The following is a 21,434-nucleotide window of genomic DNA, read 5'->3' on the forward strand; positions in this document are numbered from 1 at the left end:
TATCTCCTACTCTCTAGGATTTTTTTTTTTCATAATCTTCTCCGCCTTCATTTTCCATTATTTGATATCCAAGAAAGTTTAGATCATTAGACATTGAATTCTTCTTATTTTCAACCTCAAATTTTATTTTTCTTCATTTGCTATTTGGATTGATTTTCTTACCATACTTCAAAAAAAATTCATAAATTTGGATGCATTTCTCAACATTACATCCAAACATTAGTTAAAATTTCATTAAGTTTGATGTGGGTTTTTAAAGTATTTGATCTCCTTAAGTTTCTTCTCCTAAATTCCATCTTTCATTTTCAATCATTTCATAACAAGGATGATGCCTCTTTTTTCTTTTATTCAAATTGAGTGATTTCGAATTTATTTTCTTCAAATTGAAGTCCTCTCCAACTTTACTAATACTCATTCAAACCCCTCAAACCCTAGAATAAAAAATAGATTCAAGACAACATTGAACTAGCAATCAATCAGGGGTGGAACTAGTCTTAATTTTCAAAGTTGTGGGGGGGGGAGGAGGGGAATTTATAAGGCATATATGTTTGGCAATTGCCCCCCTGACCACAAGGTGGTTCCATTGCAATCAATAGGGGTCAATGTAAAATGAGATTTTTAAAAGATCAACCCCAAATAATTAATTGGTACAAGGCTCATGCTTATGATGAAGATCAGACCCACAAGTCTTTAAATCTTTAGCCCTCCATTCAAGCAACAATAAGTGTAGATGAACACTCCCTGACATGAAAAGAAGCATTCCTTCAAACATTCATGAAAATCGCCCACACTTGTTGAAATTCCTTTATTATGGTTGAAATTCCTTTATTATGGCCTTGAACTACAGTCAAAGATCACCCATATCCAATTATTGAAGCAGCAACATACAGAAAAGAATCCATATTCTGAAACAAGTGAGCATTTCATGATGCCCACATATCCTTATTAATGAGAGACAGACGCATATTACAGATACATTGCTTCATCACTTAATATTATACTATGATGGTAAGAATTTCATCACTTCCGCAGATATAAATGGGGATAATTTCTGAGTTTTGATCAATAAGAAATTGAGAATTACATTTTGTTGGCATTTGCAGAGATTTTGCTCAAAGCAACAGCAGTTTTGGAGCCAGATTCGCGGCCCAGATGATTGCAGATGAAGTCTCCAGCAGCCATGAGCTTGCCGAGATCTACATTAGTTTCTATTCCAAGACCGTTAAGCATGTAGACAACATCCTCTGTGGCAACATTTCCTGAAGCTCCCTTCGCATATGGGCATCCTCCCAAGCCTGCAACCGACGTGTCTACAACGGCAATGCCCATCTGTGAAAGTGGCACGAGAGGGGATGTTACGGTATTAGAGTTTTTTTTTTTTTTTTTTGACGTATAGGTCATTTAAGACAAACTCACACACACAACGCATACACAAAGACTCAAACCCAAGATCTTTTAGTTGGAAGCCTAAGCTCCCCAACCAACAAGCTTATGGTGAGCCGTGTACGATAGTAGAGTTCATCAAGGGTCCATTTGGGGTAGTTACAATTAACTGTAAAAATATTTGTAGAATTATAATAAGAATTTTTTTTTTAAAGCTATTATGAAAATTTTAAATTATTTTCATTTGAGAAAGTCGAATAATAACTTTTTTTTTATATATAATTATCATATTTTTTAAAAAACCTGATTGCAAAAAAAGTGTTTCTCATCATAAAAATTTCTAAAAAAACAAAGCTACCAATATATCTAGTTGTAAAATGTTGCTTCTAATCATAAAAAATTCTAAGAAACTGTGCTACTATATTTTAGCAAATCTTGTTATAAAAAACTATTTCTCATAATAGAAATTTTTAAAAAGTAACAAAAAATGTTATAGCCAAATAGAAATGTGGCAACTATAAAGAAAGGAAAGCAAAGAGAAACTGTTCCACATATGCAAAGGCTCGATACAGCATTTCCTGGTTGTGCTTCCTTGAACAGTTTGGCCCAGGAGACAGATTGGCAAGACAGCAGGTATAAATTGGGTATAAAAAACTGGCAGTGCAAGTTGGAGGTTTAAGGTGCTTTTTTGTTTACCTGCAAGGATAGCAGAATGTTGGAAAGGGACTGGCCGTAGGTATCATGGAAATGGACAGCAAGTTTCTCCACAGGAACAACAGACATGACAGCTTTGAGCATTGGGATAACGGAACCTGTAATGCAGCAGTAACACGAACACTAAGGCAAGTTTGAGAAATAAAGAAAGGGGTAAGGAAGATGTTCAAATACTGGACAAGCTAAGAAGAAACTATACGTTTGCAAGCACAATTTCATAAAGGTATAACTCCGTGAATTTGGATTAGTTCTATGAATTTTATTTTTCATTTGTTCTTGGTGAGTGTTGTTAGAGTAGCTAAATCTGTTATTTGTAAATTATTTTAAATAATTGAAATCCATATAACCTTTGGTCTACCATTTTTACTTTCTAATCCTCTAATTCTAATTTTACTTGATGGGAAAATTATCATCTCTTTATTGTCGATGTCCAAACAACATAAATTTATCTTCCATTACATTATATTTAATAGATGCTAACTCAAATCATTTATGTAATATGCTAATTTCTTAATTTATCGCTCATAATTTTTTCAAACATTCATATTAATATTTTCATTTTTTTCAAGCTCAATTGATATCAATGATTTTTTTATTATTCAGCACTCGTACATATGCAAGATTATCTGCCTAATTGAATTTTTATAAAATTTATCTTTAGTCTTGATGATATTAACTAATTAGACTAAACCCTTAAGACATTTCTTTATTTTAACCATCTAGCCTTAATTCTAGCAATTATGTACTCATATGACTTTTAGATCCAATGCTATTTCTTGGGTCTTTTTATGATCACACAATTTAGTTTTTTTTTTACTAGTATTTCGACGTTAAACTTGTTTGATTAAAGGTGGACTTCGAATTCCCTTCGCCTACTATGCCACATTTTCTTTAGTAAGTACAAGATATCCAATGATAAAAAGAACCAACAGTCAAAATACGTAACGAGGGGATTACAAATTGTAATACTGCATGCAAGAAACTTCCATTTAATGATTCAATATTCAGAATGTGCAACCAATGTAAACTTCATATAATCATATTAAAGTTTACCATAAATTTAGAAAAAACTTCAGATTTCTGAGAGAGGAAATAAACCCATCAGTATTTTGTGTAATCATCTATGAATGAGACATAGTAACGAAATCCTTGTAATGACATAGTAGGGGATGGATCCCAAACATAAGAGTGAACAATTTCAAAAGGAACAGAAGATGTAGAGATAGAATTTGGAAAAGACAACCTATGAATTTTTGCAAGATTACAAGTGTTACAAAACTTTTTAGTAAGACATCTGAATGTAACCGAGCAAGACACTTCAACTTGCGTGCGTCTGAATGATCGAGACGGCCAAAGATTCAGAAAGGTTTGAACTAACATTAAAGCTAGTGTGGAAGGCTAAGTAGATTAAGAAATGGGGTAGAGTCCGTTATGACATGGTCCCTGAAGTAGAACCCGTTTTGTCTTCGAATCCTGAATTTGATAACCTCAGCGAGGAAAAGGAAACAATGCAAGAGTTGTCATGAGTTAGTTGATGGACCGATAACAGGTTAAATGATAAGTTAGGAATGTGATGAAGATTGTTAAGTTGAAGACTACCTTAGGGTGTAGGAAGAAATCCTTTACCCGTATGATGTATTGGTAGATGATGGCCATTTTCTAAAGTGACTTGGGAATTGCTATTGTAAGGTTTGGTGGATGAGAATTGAGAGGGATTCGACGTTAGATGCGTAGAAGCTCCACTGTCTAAAAACCAATCTGTTTGACGAGAAGGTTCTGTCAGGCTGAATAAAACTTGCTTGGATGGATTTTCTTGATATGTGGGATCATGAAGATGTAAACATTTTAGAGCAGAATGACCTTGCTTTGTACATATTTGGCATATAATACTTCGATTTGACTCTTTCATTTTGGCTAGATGTAGTAGAGGAGCGCGCATTATGGGTTTTTTGGCGACCACGAGTAGAGGAATTTCGACTACATCCACAGCCATGGGTAGCCGCAAAAGCAACCGGATTTTCAGATATGTGAAGCGATTGAAGTTCTTTGAATGTTTCTTGAGCAAGGTTCTTCACTATACAGAAGTGTGTAAAGATTATCAAGATTTATTGGTTGTAAATTCGTGCGAATAACAGTTTTAAAGGCTTGGTATGTCACGGGTAAGCCATTTAACGTGTATAGAACGACGTCTTCCAATTGATGGTGCTTCCGACAGCAGAGATTGCATTTACTTTGGATTTCACAGTAAGGATATATTGTGACATAGATTGTTCACCGTTGGAGAGACGGTGAAGTTCATTCTTTAATTGAATGATGCAAAATCTGGTAGGCACTTGCAGTCGATGAGCTAAAGTAGCCCATATGTCCGCACAATAGTCAAAGAAAGAACATAGGGTAAAATATATGGTGTAAGGATAGACAATAGGGCAGCAACAAGATTTTGATCAAGAAGGTTCCAGGCATCATGAGAGGAGTCAGTGGAATTAGTTTGTGTTGGAATTTTGGATGAGCCATCAAGAAATCCTTTAAAACCATTTGCAACAAATATTTTCTCAACTTGCAATTGCCATAACGGATAGTTATCGGAAGCTAGGGAAGTAGAAATAAGATTTTTGATACTACTAAGAACAAACTTCAGTTGTGGTGGGATACTGATGGGATGACGAGAAGTTGGCGAGGCTAAGGCAGGTGCAGAAGTGGATGAGTTGTCCATACGGAAACAGAGAAAGAAAAAAAACTGAGAACAAGAAGAAAGAGGGAGGATGTGAATGAATGAAAAAGGAGAGGAGAAAAGAAAAAAAAAAAAACACTTATCTGTGCTATGATAACACGAAACCACGCATAGCTAGAGACTCACGATCGCACACGAACAAGAATAAACAGAAACAAATTGTATTGCTGTCTCTCATTAGTAGATACAAGCTAAGTATATATAAGGAAAAGTAGATGAAGTTATGCTTACGATACAATATAATTATCTGGATGCTCTTTAGTAATCTAGGTTAACAAAAGTAACTCTCGAAATGAATCAAGTAAAATATTCACATGCTTATCTATTAAAACTTTTTCAATATCTAAAGGCAGCGGTTAGCTGTTTAAGCACATGTAGGATTTAACTGATTTAGCAACATTTATGATTGACCACTTGTTTTGAGATTTTAGATTTACCATAAATAATACAATTGAATGAGATTTACTAAAATAATAAAATTTGAAGTACTCAAAATTCAGTTTGGCAAAATTTAAGATGATTTCTCAAAATCTTGCCTAAAATATGATACCAAACACCCATATGTTTACTAATATTAAAACTATTCAAGCAATGCAAAACTACTTCCTTTCTCTTGCTTCCCACCTCCGCTCCATCAAATTCTTGCTCTTATTTCCCTCAACCCACACACAGCACACTTGCCACAAGCTGCGCTCCTATAGCCCTTGCTCCCGTTATAACCCCCTATGCACTCACTGTTGCGAGCTTAGACCCACATGCAAATAGAGAAAGCTCTTGAAGTCCTCAATCTTTGACCCTGCTTTGCACATTGCAAAAAGCCTCACACACTAGCACTCACTACCGCCTTAAACCCGCAATCAGTCTGCACACAATCTCTGAGCCAATATCCATGATTGACTGGTTCATTACCTTCTCTTTTCTTTACCCATGGTGAAGTCTGGCTATGGCTACTTTACTATCTCCTGCAAACAAATATCTCATTCATTATAGATACTTAAATCAAACTGAGTGGTAGCAATTATATTCTCATATTATGCTTATTGTTTCCTCACAAGATCTCAGGAAAAACCCAACATTTTGACTCTTCGCCTCTCAAATGGATAAACATAGGAAAATATATCTAATGATAAACATCTGACCATTGTTCTTATATGAATGCTAAATAGTCTTGAACCAAACATTGCATCTATAGTCAGAAGTCAGATGTTATGTGATTTTACTAGTATATTATAATTTCATAATTAAGGGTATCCTCCTCCTTATCATCTTCCTGTTTTGTTCTTTCTACTTATCGATATGCATGCACTTATCTTTCATCAATGATATACAACAAATGTGTCCTCTCCAACGGTTTTCCTTCCAATCAAAACTTGCCTTGATTCATTTAACCTTGAAAGAAAGAAAACAGGCTCCAGGCCAAGACACAATTCTGACATTCATATTGTAACACATTAAGTGCTTTATCATTTTGTCTTTGACTAGTATTAATCTTCAATTTTTTAGACACAACAATTTATTTTACCTATGCACAATTTTTTTTAAAGCATATTCCATTTATTATTAGATGTACAAATAATGGTTAATTCTATTTATTTTCACTAAGTCCAGTTGAAAAGATATACAACAACATCAAGCCTTTACCTCAATATGTGAGACACATCTTGAAAAAAAAAATATATATATATATATATATATATATATAATACTTGTGGAAAAAAATAATCACTATAGCAGCCTCAACTACACTTTCAAATACATCCAATGCACTATAGCAGTATGCGGCCTTTGGGAAAACCAAGCTTATGGTAACAAAAGAAGTTATACATCCAATGCACGTTATAATGTATCATAAATGTAGGTCTGCACATTTTTCAAATTGTTTGCACATATTTTCTTGTAACATACTGCATCGTAGACCATTACACATGCAGAAGAATAGTTGATCACTATGATGCATGATATCTGAACTCAAACAAAATGATGTACTATAACTATATTATGCATCAATTATCATATCTTGAAGCCAACACTAAATAGTCGGGACAAGAATAATGATTTAATGATGAAGTTAATGATGATGAGAATAACTATATGTTGCATTATACTCTACAAAGTACAAAGATACTCTCGAATCAATACATATTATATTCAGCAAATGCTTTTGTAGCTTTTCTTTTTCCTCAATGAATATATTCACGCAACACATTATGACTGTAATTTGAATCATGCTCACTTAGCATACAATATCCATAGAGAGGAAACAATATTGCCTTAAAAAGTTTACCTGGAGTACCAACCCCAATCGTATCACCTAGAGAGATCTCAAAGCAGCCCATTTCATAAAGTTCTTTTGCTACATATGCCACCTTTGTTGGACAAACTGCTCCTTCTACAGGACAACCCACAACACAGGAAACATACCTGTCATAGTTTGATATAAACAGCACAGTATTAGCAGGGTGAATGTTACTCAAGATATGTAGTAAAACGAGGGATGGTGTAAACTGATTATTTAAGAGAGATTTTTGGTAAAATCAATTGAAGATGAGGTTATAGAAAATAGGATAAGGTGATTTGGACATGTACAACTCGGGGTGCATAAAAATGAGCCAATACTGTAAGGAGATAGAAGTCATGCAAAATGAATATGAAAGAAAAAAGGTAAGACAAATAACATGCCCAAACAATTGTACAAAAGAACTTGCTGACATCACAAACAACACAACAAAATGAGTAATGAAAAAAAAAAAAAAAATCTAATCTCAAATCGTTGGGATAAGACCAATGATGTTGATGATGGTTTCATCAAGATATAATTAAGAAGCCTACATATTTTGCATGGAGACTTCCAACACCATAAATAGTCAGTTGAGAACTTCTAAGTTAATAGTATTTAATGAACGGATTGATTGAAGTGTTGTTGATTTTTTTTTAATTCTTTTGGTGTGTCTAGAAGATGAAATTTCTAGAAATAACAAACTAGAAACATCAGCTATTGTAAGTATGTTGAAGGAATCAGAGAATGCTGACATACCCACGAACTGGCACTCCAAGCGCTTTTGCAGCAAGAGTAACATCCTGATAACGGGCAAGGCTATCCTTAATGCTACAATTGATATTGGACAAAGAAAAAGCTTCTGACGCTGATGCAAAGACTGCAACTTCTTTTGCACCCGCTGCAATAGCTGCCTTGAAACCCTGAAGGAACATCATCTGTGATGAATTCTTCTCCACGAATAATACATAAAACAAGAAACCAAATATCAATAAGCACAACTTACTTTGAGATTAGGAGTCAGCACTGGAAAGTGAACGCCCTCAATATTACGAACTTCTTCCATGACATCCTTTGCATCTGCTAGCTGCAATTTTAGGTAAGTGATACTTGTCAAGGTCGAAAAGATAGACGCAAGTGTGTGAATAATAATATCTTTCTTCATTCGAATCTACTGCTGGCTGAATTAACTAAAGCTTTTATCTTTGTGTACAGTGCTCACATTATCTTTATATGCACCATTCAAATAAATGGGAATTATTAAATTGGAATGTAATTGAATGTTATATGAAAATATTGAATAGGTCACTTTTGATGCTCTCTCCCATCTTCAGGTTTTATGTTTTCCATGGTTAACATTCAAATCATATTCACCTTGGTAACATCTCCAATGAAATTGTCTAAATTCTATACTGCAAGTCATCAAAGGACCTAGTACCACCATTTCCTCTAACACATTTTAGATACTAGCTCTATTTAATCACACGTAATTATTCAGTTGATTAGGATGGGCATAAGCATTGAGGTCTTAGTGGCTCCCATTTATCCTCATGGGGACTCTTCATCTTTGCTTTTGTCAAATATACAACTTTGCACTTGGTGTTATGTGAATTATGAGTAAAAGCTCAAAATAGCTCCCCGAATGTTAATAAATGTCCAATTTAGTCCCAGTGTATTGCCCCAATTTATTCCCTTAACTATTAAAAATTGTCAAATTTGTCCCTCCAATAAGATTTCCATTTAAATTAACGGAAGAAGCCACAAGCATTCACTTCTTTGCGGGTATTTTATTAAAAATACTTCTTATTTAATCGTTCATCTTCCCGCTACATTTCCTGGAGACGGAACTGGAGACCGATTTGTGAGCAAGGCGTCATGCTTTGACTTTCTGCGATAGAGAAGCAAAAAGTCGTGCTGCTGAGAGCGACTGCGAGTGATTCGTTGCGAGCGAGACGCAAGACGTTTGCTACTATGAGCGACTACAAGTGATGCGAGAGACTGTGCTACTCCGAGCGATCGTGACACGAGAGGCTGAGCGATCACGATGCACTTTGATATCTAAGGATGAAGAGCAACATTCACAAAGAGACGGAGATAGATTTGCTTATCATATACTTATAAAAAAACTTAGATTTTGCTTAAAAAAATAATTTTTTTTCACTAATTATTTACCTTTATTAGTTAGTAGATTAAATATGTAATATAATTTATTAAATAATAAAATAGAGCAATATATTGATAGGAAACACTTGTAGATCTCAAGTATTTCCTATCAATCTTCGGAAAAAAATGAGAAATCTTCACAAAAGTCTACACAAAACCATGAAAATAGTAGATAATTTGTATTATTTGACGAAAGGAAAACATAAAATAGCAAGATACACTTGATCCTCAATTCGAGAGGAGGATCGGATCTCTCCAAAAATCTCTAGACGCCGCTAGAGCCCAAAGAAAACCTAAATCTAGGAGATCTAAATTTTCAGCCAAATTCAAGATGCCTTAACCCTAGGAAAACAAAGTATTTAATGCATACAATCCATATATTCAAATTTCCCTCTAAAAAATCCTAAAAATCCTTCCTAAAAGGCTCCAGCTGATTCGGGCGTGCATTCGACATCCGAAATTGAGTACAGGAGGTGAATGGTTCCGCCTTCTTACGTGTGAACCGGTCCAGTCAGACTGGTTGAACCGATCCAATGGACCGGTCTAACAATACTCCCCTCCCAAAGATCCACCTTGTCCCCAAGGTGAAAATATGCTCGTATTCCCGTGGAGGTGGCCATCCTTGAGGTGATTAAAGAACCTTGTTGAATTGCTGAATCAAGGGCTGCACTAAAAGAGAAACATCCCCTCCCTCCTCCAGTCTGATCATCTCCAGCCTGTGTAGTCTCACTAGATAATCTTCATCCACCTCTTGTAGGTCCCTAACTATGGTCTTAAGTGATACCATGGCTTTGGATAGCCCTGCATCTCCCCTTATAACCACCTTTCTCCCATCCAACATTAATTCCATCGTGAGTGCTCCCCAATTATCCTTGGTTTCCCCCAAGGTTTACAACCACTTCATTCCCAGGATGATATCAGTACTTCCTAACTCGTGGAAGAAAGTCCTCCCTTACCTGAATCCCCTGGATGGTCAACACTACTCCTCTACAGATCCCCTGGCCTTTCTCCACCTTCCTTGTACCCATCATCATCCCATAACAACTGGTGTCCACCAATTTCACTCTCAATTGGTCGACGACCTAAGTGAAAATGAAATTGTGGGTAGCCCCACTATCAATTAGCACCACCACCATCCCACCCTCTATCTCCTCCTTCACCTTCATGGTATGATTCGTAGTGAATCCTACTACTGAGTTCAGGGAAACCTCGACCAGATCCAAATGCAACTTCTCCTCCATCTTTTCCTCCAACTCCCCCTCACCACCCTCATCAGTTTCCTCGTCATCACAGATGGTGAGAACCTGAAGAGTTCGGTCCTTGCACCGATGTCCTGGCATATACTTCTCCTCGCACCTGAAACACAACCGCTTTGCCCTCTTCTCCTGCATCTCCTTCTCTATCAGCCTCTTGAAATTTTGCCCACTCCCTCCTCCTACTGGCTTCTCCCTAGTGGTCTCATTAATGTTGCCTGATGCAGGCCCCTTGGGTGCTAGAAGAGTGATCGTCGTGCTGTAAAAGCCTCCTGAGCCGCTGTTCCTGATCCCCTTCTCCATATTCTTCTGATTTTTCACAAGCTATGCCAACTTCATGGCCTCTCCCAAGTCACTAGGCATCAGAACTTTCATTGCCGCTCGGATCTCTGCTTTCAACCCCTTCATGAAGTTCCCCTCCAATACTGTATATGATAATCGCTCCACCCTACTGGCTAGGTGCTCAAACTGCTCCCAGCAGTCTGCTACTGATCCCTCCTGTGCTAGAGGAAAGAACTGCTCATAGAAATCTCCTCCCTGGTCAGTTTGGAAACATTCTATTATGTAGTCCTTGAATTCCCTTCAGTTCCTTGATAGGTTTCCTCTGGTCTCTCCACTAGTACCATGACAGTGCCTTCGCCTCCAAACATAGGCTCGCTTCGGTCAGCTTCTCCTCCTTCGTTAGCCCATTAACGACAAAGTACCTCTCCACCTTATAGATCCACCCATACGCATCCTCCTCCTCGACGATAGGCATCTTCAACTTCCTCACCTTCTGATCTCCACCATTCCCTCGTATTCCTCCACAACTTCCCCTCTCCCAAGTGCTCGGCCCACCCCACGTCTCCCGGTTTTCCCTTGCCCTGCCATATAGCCCAAACCCCCTTCGAATTCCCCTCTTCTTCCTTCAAAATCAGCACCTTGGTGACCTTAATGTCCCTCCCGGTGTTCCCAATCCGCACCCCTTTGCTCCGTCCCTTCATACCCATGTTTTTTCCCATACCTACCTCCTCTATCCTCCCTCTGGAAAGGCTCCAGATATGGTTTCCTTCTTTCTCCCTCCAAGATTTCCACCTCATCTTCCTCCCCTGAAATTTGTGTTTTTTCTTTCCTCCTCTTTTGCCACAAAGGCCGCCGTTTGGTTGTGGATTTCCAATATTTTCTTCATCATGTCCCGGAGATCGGCTACTTGTCCTTCCATGGAGGAAATTCTTTCCTCCACCGTTGTCTTGATTTGGTTCATCTCCCCTTCAAGCCTTTCTTCTAGCGCATCAACTTTCTTGGCCGCCATCTCGATCCGAAATTTTGTAAATCCAAGAATTTCAGATTTGGATTACAAAAACAGCACTTCATCCCTTCCCGACCAAAAATTGGCCGCTGAAATTCACCAAAATCAACCCATGAACGGTCTCAAGGCTTGCTTTGATACCAATTTGATAGGAAACACTTGTAAATCTCAAGTATTTCCTATCAATCTTCGGAAAACAGCGATAAATCTTCACAAAAGTCCACACAAAACTATGAAAACAGTAAATAATTTGTATTATTTGATGAAAGGAAAACAAAAAATAGCAAGATTCACTTGATCCTCAATTCGAGAGGATCGATCTCTCCCCAAATCTCTAGATGCCGCTAGAGCCCAAATAAAACCTAAATCTAGGAGATCTCAAATTTCAGCCAAATTCAAGATGCCCTAACCCTAGGAAAATAAAGTATTTAATGCATACAAATCAAAAAGAAATCCCTAAACAGTCCCTACATTCAAATTTCCCTCTCAAAACCCTCAAAAATCCTTCCTAAAAGGATGCAGTTGATTCGGGCGTGAATTCGACGTTCGAAATCGCATACAAGAGGCGGATGATTCCGCCTTCTTACACGTGAACCAGTCCAGTCAGACCGGTTGGACCGGTCTAACATATAATCTCACATAAACTATCCTCATATTTAACTTTGGAGTTAGCTTTAACACTTATTTTAGCCTCTAGGACTTAATTGGATCAATTTTTAATAGTTGAGGGACTAAAATATGGCAATGCAAAACTATGGTACTAAATTGGACATTTATCAATAGTCAAAGAACCATTTTAAGCTTTTAATCTATGATTTAAGCTACATTTATCATATATCATTTGCCTGATTTGGGCTTTGTTGGTGTGGCTTCATGCATCATGGTACACAACATGTGTAGTGAAGCTACACTGAACAAAGCACCCGTATCGAGTGAACCGATTAACCCCCTGAATCGTAAGTTTAAATCAGTGGACATGCTCCTTCCAGGGCTACTATCTGATGGGTATAGGAAGCAATGCATCGTTGAGTTGAGGCACACCCTTGCTACCACTCCATACAAACTCTTGGTCATCTAATGTGGGCATTCCACCCGTGCAACTGATCGGGATATCAGCTCGTGGAAGGTTTATCAGAGGCGTGGCCACCGATCTACGGCCACGATCGAGTCTTTATACTTTAGAGTTATTTATGTTATTTTCTTATTCATGTATTTTGTATTTTTTTCAGTGTCGTGCATTTGTTTTTATTATTTTTCAGTTGTACCCTTTTAGTGGGAATCATCGTATGTAAGCCCGGAGGGCAAGTTTGTCTTTTATTTTCTTGAATCTTTTGTACTTGGCTATTTATAGCCTCATGTCTTATGTTTGAAGTAATGAATGAATGAATTATGAAAATTTTCCCTTCGTTTGAGTTCTTGTGAGAGCAAGAGGTGTTTGGAGAGAGATCCCTTGGAGAAGGAAGCGCATCACCCACCAGCCTTGGAGACGGCCAGGTTCGTGGTTCTTCATCATTGTCTTGTCACCCTCTTCCCTTCTTGTCTAGCCGCCGGCCCCTAGTTTTCCCCCATACTCTTCTCCTTAGCCGCCGGCCACTAGACCCCCACCCTAACCCACCACCGAGCCCCAATTTCTCCTTCACCACCCACGGCCCTCCCCTCACCGCCGGCCTCATGTGACCTCGCCCCACCTCCACCATCCCTCAATCTTTCAAAAAATAGGTCTCATAATTGTGGTAACTTCCTTCATGCCAAATTCAAATTAATTTGAATTTAGAAGGGTTACCTAAATTACAAAGTTCTATTTTAGGAAACTTCCTAATTTGATTCCTATTTGAAATTTAAATTAAGAGAGGAGTAATTACTACTTTCCAAACTTAATTTATTATTTTAAGTAGGCATTGAATGCATCATTAAATCCTTCCCCTCCGTCTATAGCCGCCGGCCCCATTATGGGTTTCAATTAGGAATTGTTTCTGAATTTCCCCCACCTCATCTATTAGAAACAATTCAAAGCCTCTCATCCCACCTTGGCCGAAATTCCATCTTGCCCCCTTTTCAACTAAGTTCTTTCCAAATGATCTCCTCTTTTCTTCCTCTTCTTTAATTATTCCCAATCAAAGGTAATTAATTAAAGGTGGGACGAAAGCAAATCCCTTCACCAAAATTTGAACTTATTTTAGATTTATTGCTCTCTCCCTCCATAACTTTCCACCTTGCAAAAACCTGAAATTTATTTCAGATTTTCACCCTGCTTTCTTCCCTCCCCACTTGCAAGAGAAACTTCTTTCTCTTGGTTAATACTCAAGAACACTCTCACGTACTAAGGAGATTTTATCTTCAATCACCCATGAATGGCGGATCCGGAGACTAAATACGGCTTAACTTGGGACGAGGATGGCTTCACCTATATTCTTCGATCGACCTTCTTCGACGTGAATCCAAGGATGGATCATATCGTCGAGGACTACTAAGAGCGTATTTTGGACACCTTAGTGGAAGCAATTGACGAGCACTTCGAAGGCGTCGAGTGGAGGATCTCCACCACTCCTTGACGAGAGGTTCTCTTCTCCCCCTTTTCATTATATTTCTTTAGTCTAACTCTCTCCTGCGTTTGATTGTAGTCACGAAGGACGGCTCTTCTTGCTCATGCTAAACTTAGTAAACGTAGGGTTTTGAGCGCACCTTGTTGCTTATTAATTTTCATTGTTAGATTAGGGATTGTGTTGAAACTACTAATTTAGCATCGAGTGATTTACTAATCTATTTTGAAAGATTTTCTGAATCTCTTGTCTTGCGATTTAGTCTAAGTGGGTGTGATCCCTCTCTTGCTTTATTCGTTGTTTTAAATGCTAAAGGCTTCTTCATTACTATTCTAACCAAGAGTTGTGCAAATTCCTTACAAACATTGCATTCATTCGTAGTCCTGCATCAGCAACAGTGCAGTCTTGATATGTTAAAGGTAAATGCCACATAATGTATATGCCCTTTCTACATTTTTTCCACAGTAATAGATGAATTATCTGACAAAATGATACTCCAGTGTAACAGATACTAAGGCTTCAAGTGGCAACAGTGATCCGTTTTTCCGCAACGGGTATAGACTAGCAAAACAAAACTTCAAACAGATTTTTCACACCATGTTTTTTCTCAAATGAAGTCCCACATCAGTTTTCTCAGATATTTTTCTCAAGATCTCCCGGGTCATTAGAGAGCATTACAGCCAGAACAAGCCAAATAGCACAAGCTTCTGTTGTGTCTGTCCCTGATATTATCTGCCTCAGAAATTCCGCAAACCCATCAAAAGATTCTATACATAGCATTTATTGCAGGATATTTAAGCTACTGGTACGTGGCAGTCATATGCTAAGTTTTTAATTTGACAATTGCCACAATCGACCAATACACAATCCTCTGCAATTAATAGCTGGTTTCTCTTGAAATCATATCTAGAAAATTCTTACTTCTAGCAAAAATTAACTATAAGAAATGCCAAAGCATTCACCGAAAGAATGAGTTCTTGCAGGGAGAACAATCAAACCTTTATGGTAACTTGGCGACGGTAATCTAGAGAGAAGAAATGATATGAAAAGCTCTGTATAGGGATTAAAGAAGAAGTCATCAAGCTTCAGTTTTAGCTGCATCTTACCAAAGTATTACAAAACTTTGGCATCCTAGATCATGACATTTGACCCTCTAAACCATTAATGCTTTACAGTTTGCAGGATGAGTCATGTGGAAGCTAGTTTTACAGGTTATGAATGCATCTTTTGTAAATTCCTTAGAAGCATAAATCAGAAATGCCAATAATAGGCTTATCTGATAAAGTATTACCTGTCTTTTGACAAAATAATTGGAATGCCAAATGGCAGATTGCAATTTCATAATTAAGTATCCTCTCATTTAATAAACATTAGATACAGGTATGATAACAAGAATTATATGTAATTTATAACTAACTAAACAAAGAGTTGGCATACCTAAAAGATGTTTTTACCTGGGGTACCCACTTCGGAGAGACAAAACTTGTAGCCTCAACAACTGATAATCCGGTTGTTGCCAATCTCTGTATCAGGTCAATTTTCACTTTTGTGGGTATGACACTCTTCTCATTCTGCAAACCATCTCTAGGCCCAACCTCAACAATCTTTACATAACTTGGCATGCTTCTAAAAATCTGCGTTGGATTCATATGAGAATTATGATTTTGTTGGTTGTACAATACCCCTTATACATGGAAAATTTTCATTCTTTCTCTTGTTCTGATTAAAAGAACATAATTAATATTGTTGATTAAGAACAACGTTTAATATAGCATATCTTTACACTGAATTAAGTTGAAAATTCTGTTAAGACTAAACTAGTTTCATAAGTTTACCAGATAACATATGCCATCAAACCCTATGGAGAGAGTGAGAGACACATAAAGCTGATGGTTAAAAATGCTCATCAGAGGTTGTAATTAGCCATATATTGAGGAAAAATAAATAATAGTATGACAAAACCGCATTCCAATGCTATATATTTTAATAGGATAAAAGTGTGTGGTTGCTTCGATGTAATACAAAAGTTGGTCCAATTATTAAAGAATAACTCTTACTAACCTGAAATAATAATTTTGATGGCATTAGCCATTACTTTTTATAGCACAAAAAAGATTCCACTGTTTGTGTTATCAATGTCGAATATTAGTATGATGCACTGAAGCATTGAAAATCTTTTGGGTATTGCATATTAGCATGGTAAATGGAAGGCTTTTGGGTACCTTATCTACTAGATCTCTTATTTCGATGCCATTCCTGGGCAAGCTACAGCAATGATCTTGCAAACACCGTGCATCACAAGCATCTTCTAGGGCCCTTCTCCTACCAAGACTTGAGGTCTTTGACATTAAGGAGTTTCGGGAAAACCTTTCATTTAATTTCCTTTGACGAACATATTCTTCACTGTAAGGATTAAAGAGGAATATAAGAAAAAAAAAAAAAAAGACAACATTATAAGTTGCTGATAGACTAAGGAGAGCAAGTTAAGGAAAATGTGGAGATCTATCTTCATGATTGTTTAACCCATCAGCTGAAAATATACAAGTAATTTAAGAAACAAACCCCTTATATATCTCATAACCAAAACATACCTGCAGCTGTTTAAAGAACTGCACTCTCTGGATTCAATCAAACAGTTATCCATTTCAGTGTGATCTGATCTGGGCCTGCAAGCATTGGAAGTGAATCTTCGAAGCCAGCCAGCACCATTGCATGTTGAGTAATTGTCTAGACCGATTGGCTCCTCCAAACTTGACATGATGGCTGCTGATGTCAAGGTAAGGATATATTAATACACTCCAAGCTAAAGTGTACGAAGAAAACATTACAGACTTTCCATACAGAAATTTAATGGTTTAGACTACCATATTGTAAATTATATGCATGTAAGTAATTGAAAGCATCAGAATAGTCTTTGAGATTCCAGAGAACTTAGATCAACCCAATACAAAGGAATGGAAACAAGATCACCATAGAACATATTAGAATTTTATCAGACCAAAGCTTTACTAAGATGTTTAAAGTACATCAAATTATTTGAGATGAAACTATTATAAAGGACTAAGCTCTTCCGGGATCACATAATAATTGCTCCTGTTTTATAGTTAGAAAGCTCAAGAATAGTCTACGAGGCTTTTGTAAACAGGATAATAGCGATATTCACCCTCACAAAGAACCAATTGGTGAAGCACTGTTCTAGAAAATTATTTATGGCATATGAGGCAATAGATTTAAGCTTATGTGTCTATAATACTATCTAGTTTACACAAGAACTGGTTCTTCGAATTGGAAGTTATAAATTGTAGTTTCAAGATGTTTCAAGATTTTTGTTCAATAAAAATAATGGTTCAAGAAACATTCTTAAAAAGCAATTTTCAGGGGGTAATGTTACTGAAAATAAAAGCTACTGAAAAAAAGATAACACATGCATAGTTAGGTTAAGAAAATGGACGTGGAAGACAATTATCCCATTATAGAACACATGCATAGTCAGAATAAAATTATGCAGCGAACATCTATAAGAAAGAGAAAATGCAGTAGAAAAGAAAGAACATCAGCACTTAACGTGGAAAAATCCGAAACTGGAAAAAAATCATAGAGCCACACCACACCAAGAAATTCACTATGAAATTAGGAGAAATTATTCAGATTTCCTTCTCTTTCACCCCCTCCTTGTCTCTCTTCACTCTTCATACACATGTTGTACACAAAACTGACAAAGAGACTCTCATAAACCACCACAAAAATGCAACTCAGCAAGTTAAACAAGAAAAACAAGAAAGAAAACTGTTCAACCCTACTCGCAGTGCCATTGCGTTATTATTTGGAGTGCCGCAGTGCTCCACTCTCTGTCTCCAGCCTGATGGTAGCATTGCAGCACCAGAGTTTGGAGCACTGCAACACTCCACTCTCTTCGACAATCAGCATGAGTGTACAGTGTCGCAACGCTAGAGTATACAATGCCATATAATGCCATAGTGTAGTGTGATAATCATGGTTTAAAATTGCGCAATATGAGGCTCGCCTTGAGGCCCGCCTTTGCGCAATTCCAGTAAAAAACGCCTCGAGTTTTTTTTATGAGGCTTGCGCCTCAACTTGGTTGAGGCCCGCCTCGCCTCACGCTATATATATTAAAACTTAAAAATCTTGAAGTAAATGTCCGACATTGGACTCTATAGGAGAGAAGGAAGGGGAGAGAGCAGTTCACCATAATGATGATTCAAATGAAGAACCCCTTAGTGATGATAGTACTGATGAATTATGAGTTCTTATGTGACATGTCATTGTTATTTATTTTTGAAAATTGGAATTATATGTTAATGAAAAGAATACTGAGATTTGGGAAAGATAGAATTTTGAGTTGAACTATATTTCATGTTGTCTTATTATTGAGATATTTTGATTTCACTTCATATCTTATGCTTTTTCATATTTTTTATTATTCACTCATTAGTATATAAAAAATTTATAATTTTATATTTACGCAATCTTTTGATTTTGAGGCTTATGCCTTAAAACGCCTTGAGGCTTACGCCTCGCCTCACGAATAAAAAACGCCTCAATACCCGAATATGCAATTTTAAACATTGGTGATAATATTGAAATTTTTTTTTGGGGGTTCATGGGGAGGCCCCCAAGCAACCCCTTAGAAAATTTGACCTATAGATTTGTGGTATGAGTCAACAGTACAACCTGATTGATTGACACAATCAGATTCCACAAAGAAGTCAGAGTACTCAAACAACAAAGATCAATGGGCATGGATTCTAAGTTCGATGCGTGTTAATTAGAAAAATAAGCTTATAAAATTGAAGGCTCATGCTTTTTCTAATAAATGTCTTCTCAGAAATAATGAAATCATAGATGAATTAATTCTTTTTCATGGAAGATCAGCCAATGCAGATGGTCATGACCTAAATATTGAAAGTGTCAAAGACAGATGGAATGCTTTAATAATGTTTCGCCAGTTTGTGCCTAGACATCTCTGTGCTCGAGAAATATAAAAGCAATGTCCACAAAAATAAGTCCTAGTACCCAAAACAGTGTTTAACACAATAAGGCAGCCCTTTTGAGAGCGCCACTGCTTATAGACAGCTAAGATGAGCAATTTCAAAAGAGTTAGTAATAGATTGTAAGCATATCAAGGTTAGCCATCTTGGCTTTCAGAGGACTGTCCCATTTTATTCATCTTCATGCCAAATATATGATTCAGAAATGGGTTTACATCACTTTGTCCCAGTTAAAGACATGGCTAAGGGATCTCTATATGATAGAGAAATGCTTGAATTCAGATTGTAATTTGTAAGAATTAACTGAACAAGATCCCCATAAAAGTACAACATAGCTAACCATATCTATCATAACAGCACTCAGATATCTCATTAATATGTTTCAATTTTGTTTTTTCCCTCAAAAGTAATTTCCATTGCGTATTAAAATAAAAATTACAAAAGGTTGAACCTTGCATAATCAAAAGGCCATCCACCTGCCTACATATCTCAGCCATAGGGCTCAAACTAAATGTAGTTCAAATAACAAGCCTAAAAACAACTAAAGTAAACTGATACAAAATGACAATAATAATGTATCCAGCTCCAGAGATCTAGCAGCCAAATGATACTTAAACTACAGCTCCAAAAATTACGCGCTCCTCTTAAAATCATCTATTTGTAAAGATTGTCATTATATTGCTTGGATTTCAGGAGCACAGTACAGCTTTCCAACATATTGCATAAACTTTTAAGATTGAAAGCGATTTGAGGTAAACTCCTTTTCCATTTTCTTCTGAGCCAAGGAAAAAAAATGAAGTTATAAATTCAAAACCTGGCACTGCACAGAACAAGTGAAATTAGTGTATAAGTCTCATTTTCTTATAATGGAAATGATCTTTCTTCTCGCACCACTTTGTATTAAGTGTATGCTTTCCCTGAATTAAACCAGAAAAATGAACTTCTCACATAATTCTGTCGAAGGAGTAGCTCTCTGCTCCTAACTTCTACATGCTTCTCAATCATAGTGCTTTAAAGTTTTTTTGTATGAAATAGCCTAATAGCTTTTTATCACAAGTTGATGATGAAAGAACAAAATCATAATTTGAAAAATATCATCATGACACCAATCATAAACAATGTATAATACCCTTAACTGAAAATGGATAAACATGTGTCAACATTTAGGGGCTGAACTACTCCTTTGATCCGCCATCACCACTACCTAATTTAAGATGAGAATGGCGATCAGAACTCTTTACTTCCCTTAAATCATGATTTAGCTCAATGCTTGAACACCCAACAAATCGAACTTACTTATATATCCTTCTTCCATAAGCTAAGAAAACCTCAGATTCACCTAAACAATTTTAAGAAAAATTAAGGCAAGCCACGATTCAAGTCCATTCAGCTAAAGCCCCATTGAACTATCAGGAGGAAAACTACATTAAACACCAAGAATCACAAAGCCCCTCTATGAGATGAACAAAAAGCAGCATCAGCAAAAGCCAAGCATAAAGCATCAAGCTGTCACAAAACCGACTATATTACCCCTCACAGAAAGAACTCCACGGACAACAGTCAGTTCAAAAAGCAAATCATAAACCCAAGATTCACATAAAAAATCCGCTCAAACGTAATCAGCAAATATCAAGCTCCAAACGGAAGCCAACAAGCATAAAAGTGAAAGATGAAACCGTAATAGCTGAGAAATAGAAACGAACAGACCAGAGAGGTTCGATCAGCTGAAAAAAAAAAAAAAAGCTATCGATTGGATACCAAAAGAAGCCCGGTTAGGGTTTTTTCGTCCCCCTTTTGCCCAATAACTGTGAGATCTGGACCGCGAAATAGGAGAGGAACCGTTCGCCTCTTTTGAGGATATTATTCACCGATAGAATTAGGTGGGAGAAAGGAAGGTGACGGGTGAAGCGAAGTAGCTCAGCGGTGCCTTTCTAAGAACGTCAAATTTAAAGAGAGAGAGAGCGCGCGAGAGAGAGAGAGAGAGAGAGCGAGAGAGAGAGAGAGAGAGAGCATCCGTTGGTGGCGCTCGCGCCAAATAGCTGCAGCCCCTGCACCGTCCGATCAGCCGATCTGCATAG

At 37.1% G+C, this 21,434-nt stretch overlaps 1 protein-coding gene across 2 annotated transcripts; it reads right to left on the bottom strand.

Moving 5' to 3' along the window:
• Positions 1 to 813: 813 nt before the first annotated feature.
• LOC110099560 (hydroxymethylglutaryl-CoA lyase, mitochondrial) lies at positions 814 to 21,311 on the bottom strand. 2 transcript variants are annotated; one of them, XM_020826753.2, is made up of 9 exons: positions 21,115 to 21,309; positions 16,939 to 17,113; positions 16,570 to 16,750; positions 15,802 to 15,981; positions 8,110 to 8,190; positions 7,863 to 8,026; positions 7,113 to 7,249; positions 2,080 to 2,195; positions 814 to 1,329 (listed from the first exon to the last, which is right to left on the bottom strand). In XM_020826753.2, exons 2-9 carry the CDS (start codon positions 17,103 to 17,105, stop codon positions 1,081 to 1,083), a joined length of 1,275 nt encoding a protein of 424 aa, XP_020682412.1. In that variant the 5' UTR covers positions 17,106 to 17,113; positions 21,115 to 21,309; the 3' UTR covers positions 814 to 1,080. The 2 variants fall into 2 exon arrangements, with proteins under 2 accessions (XP_020682412.1, XP_020682411.1); XM_020826752.2 differs by having other exon boundaries at positions 1,081 to 1,329; positions 16,939 to 17,110; positions 21,115 to 21,311.
• Between the last annotated feature and the right edge of the window lie 123 nt (positions 21,312 to 21,434).

The sequence above is a fragment of the Dendrobium catenatum genome, unplaced genomic scaffold (assembly GCF_001605985.2).
Source record: "Dendrobium catenatum unplaced genomic scaffold, ASM160598v2 fragScaff_scaffold_897, whole genome shotgun sequence".
Taxonomy (NCBI): domain Eukaryota; kingdom Viridiplantae; phylum Streptophyta; class Magnoliopsida; order Asparagales; family Orchidaceae; genus Dendrobium; species Dendrobium catenatum.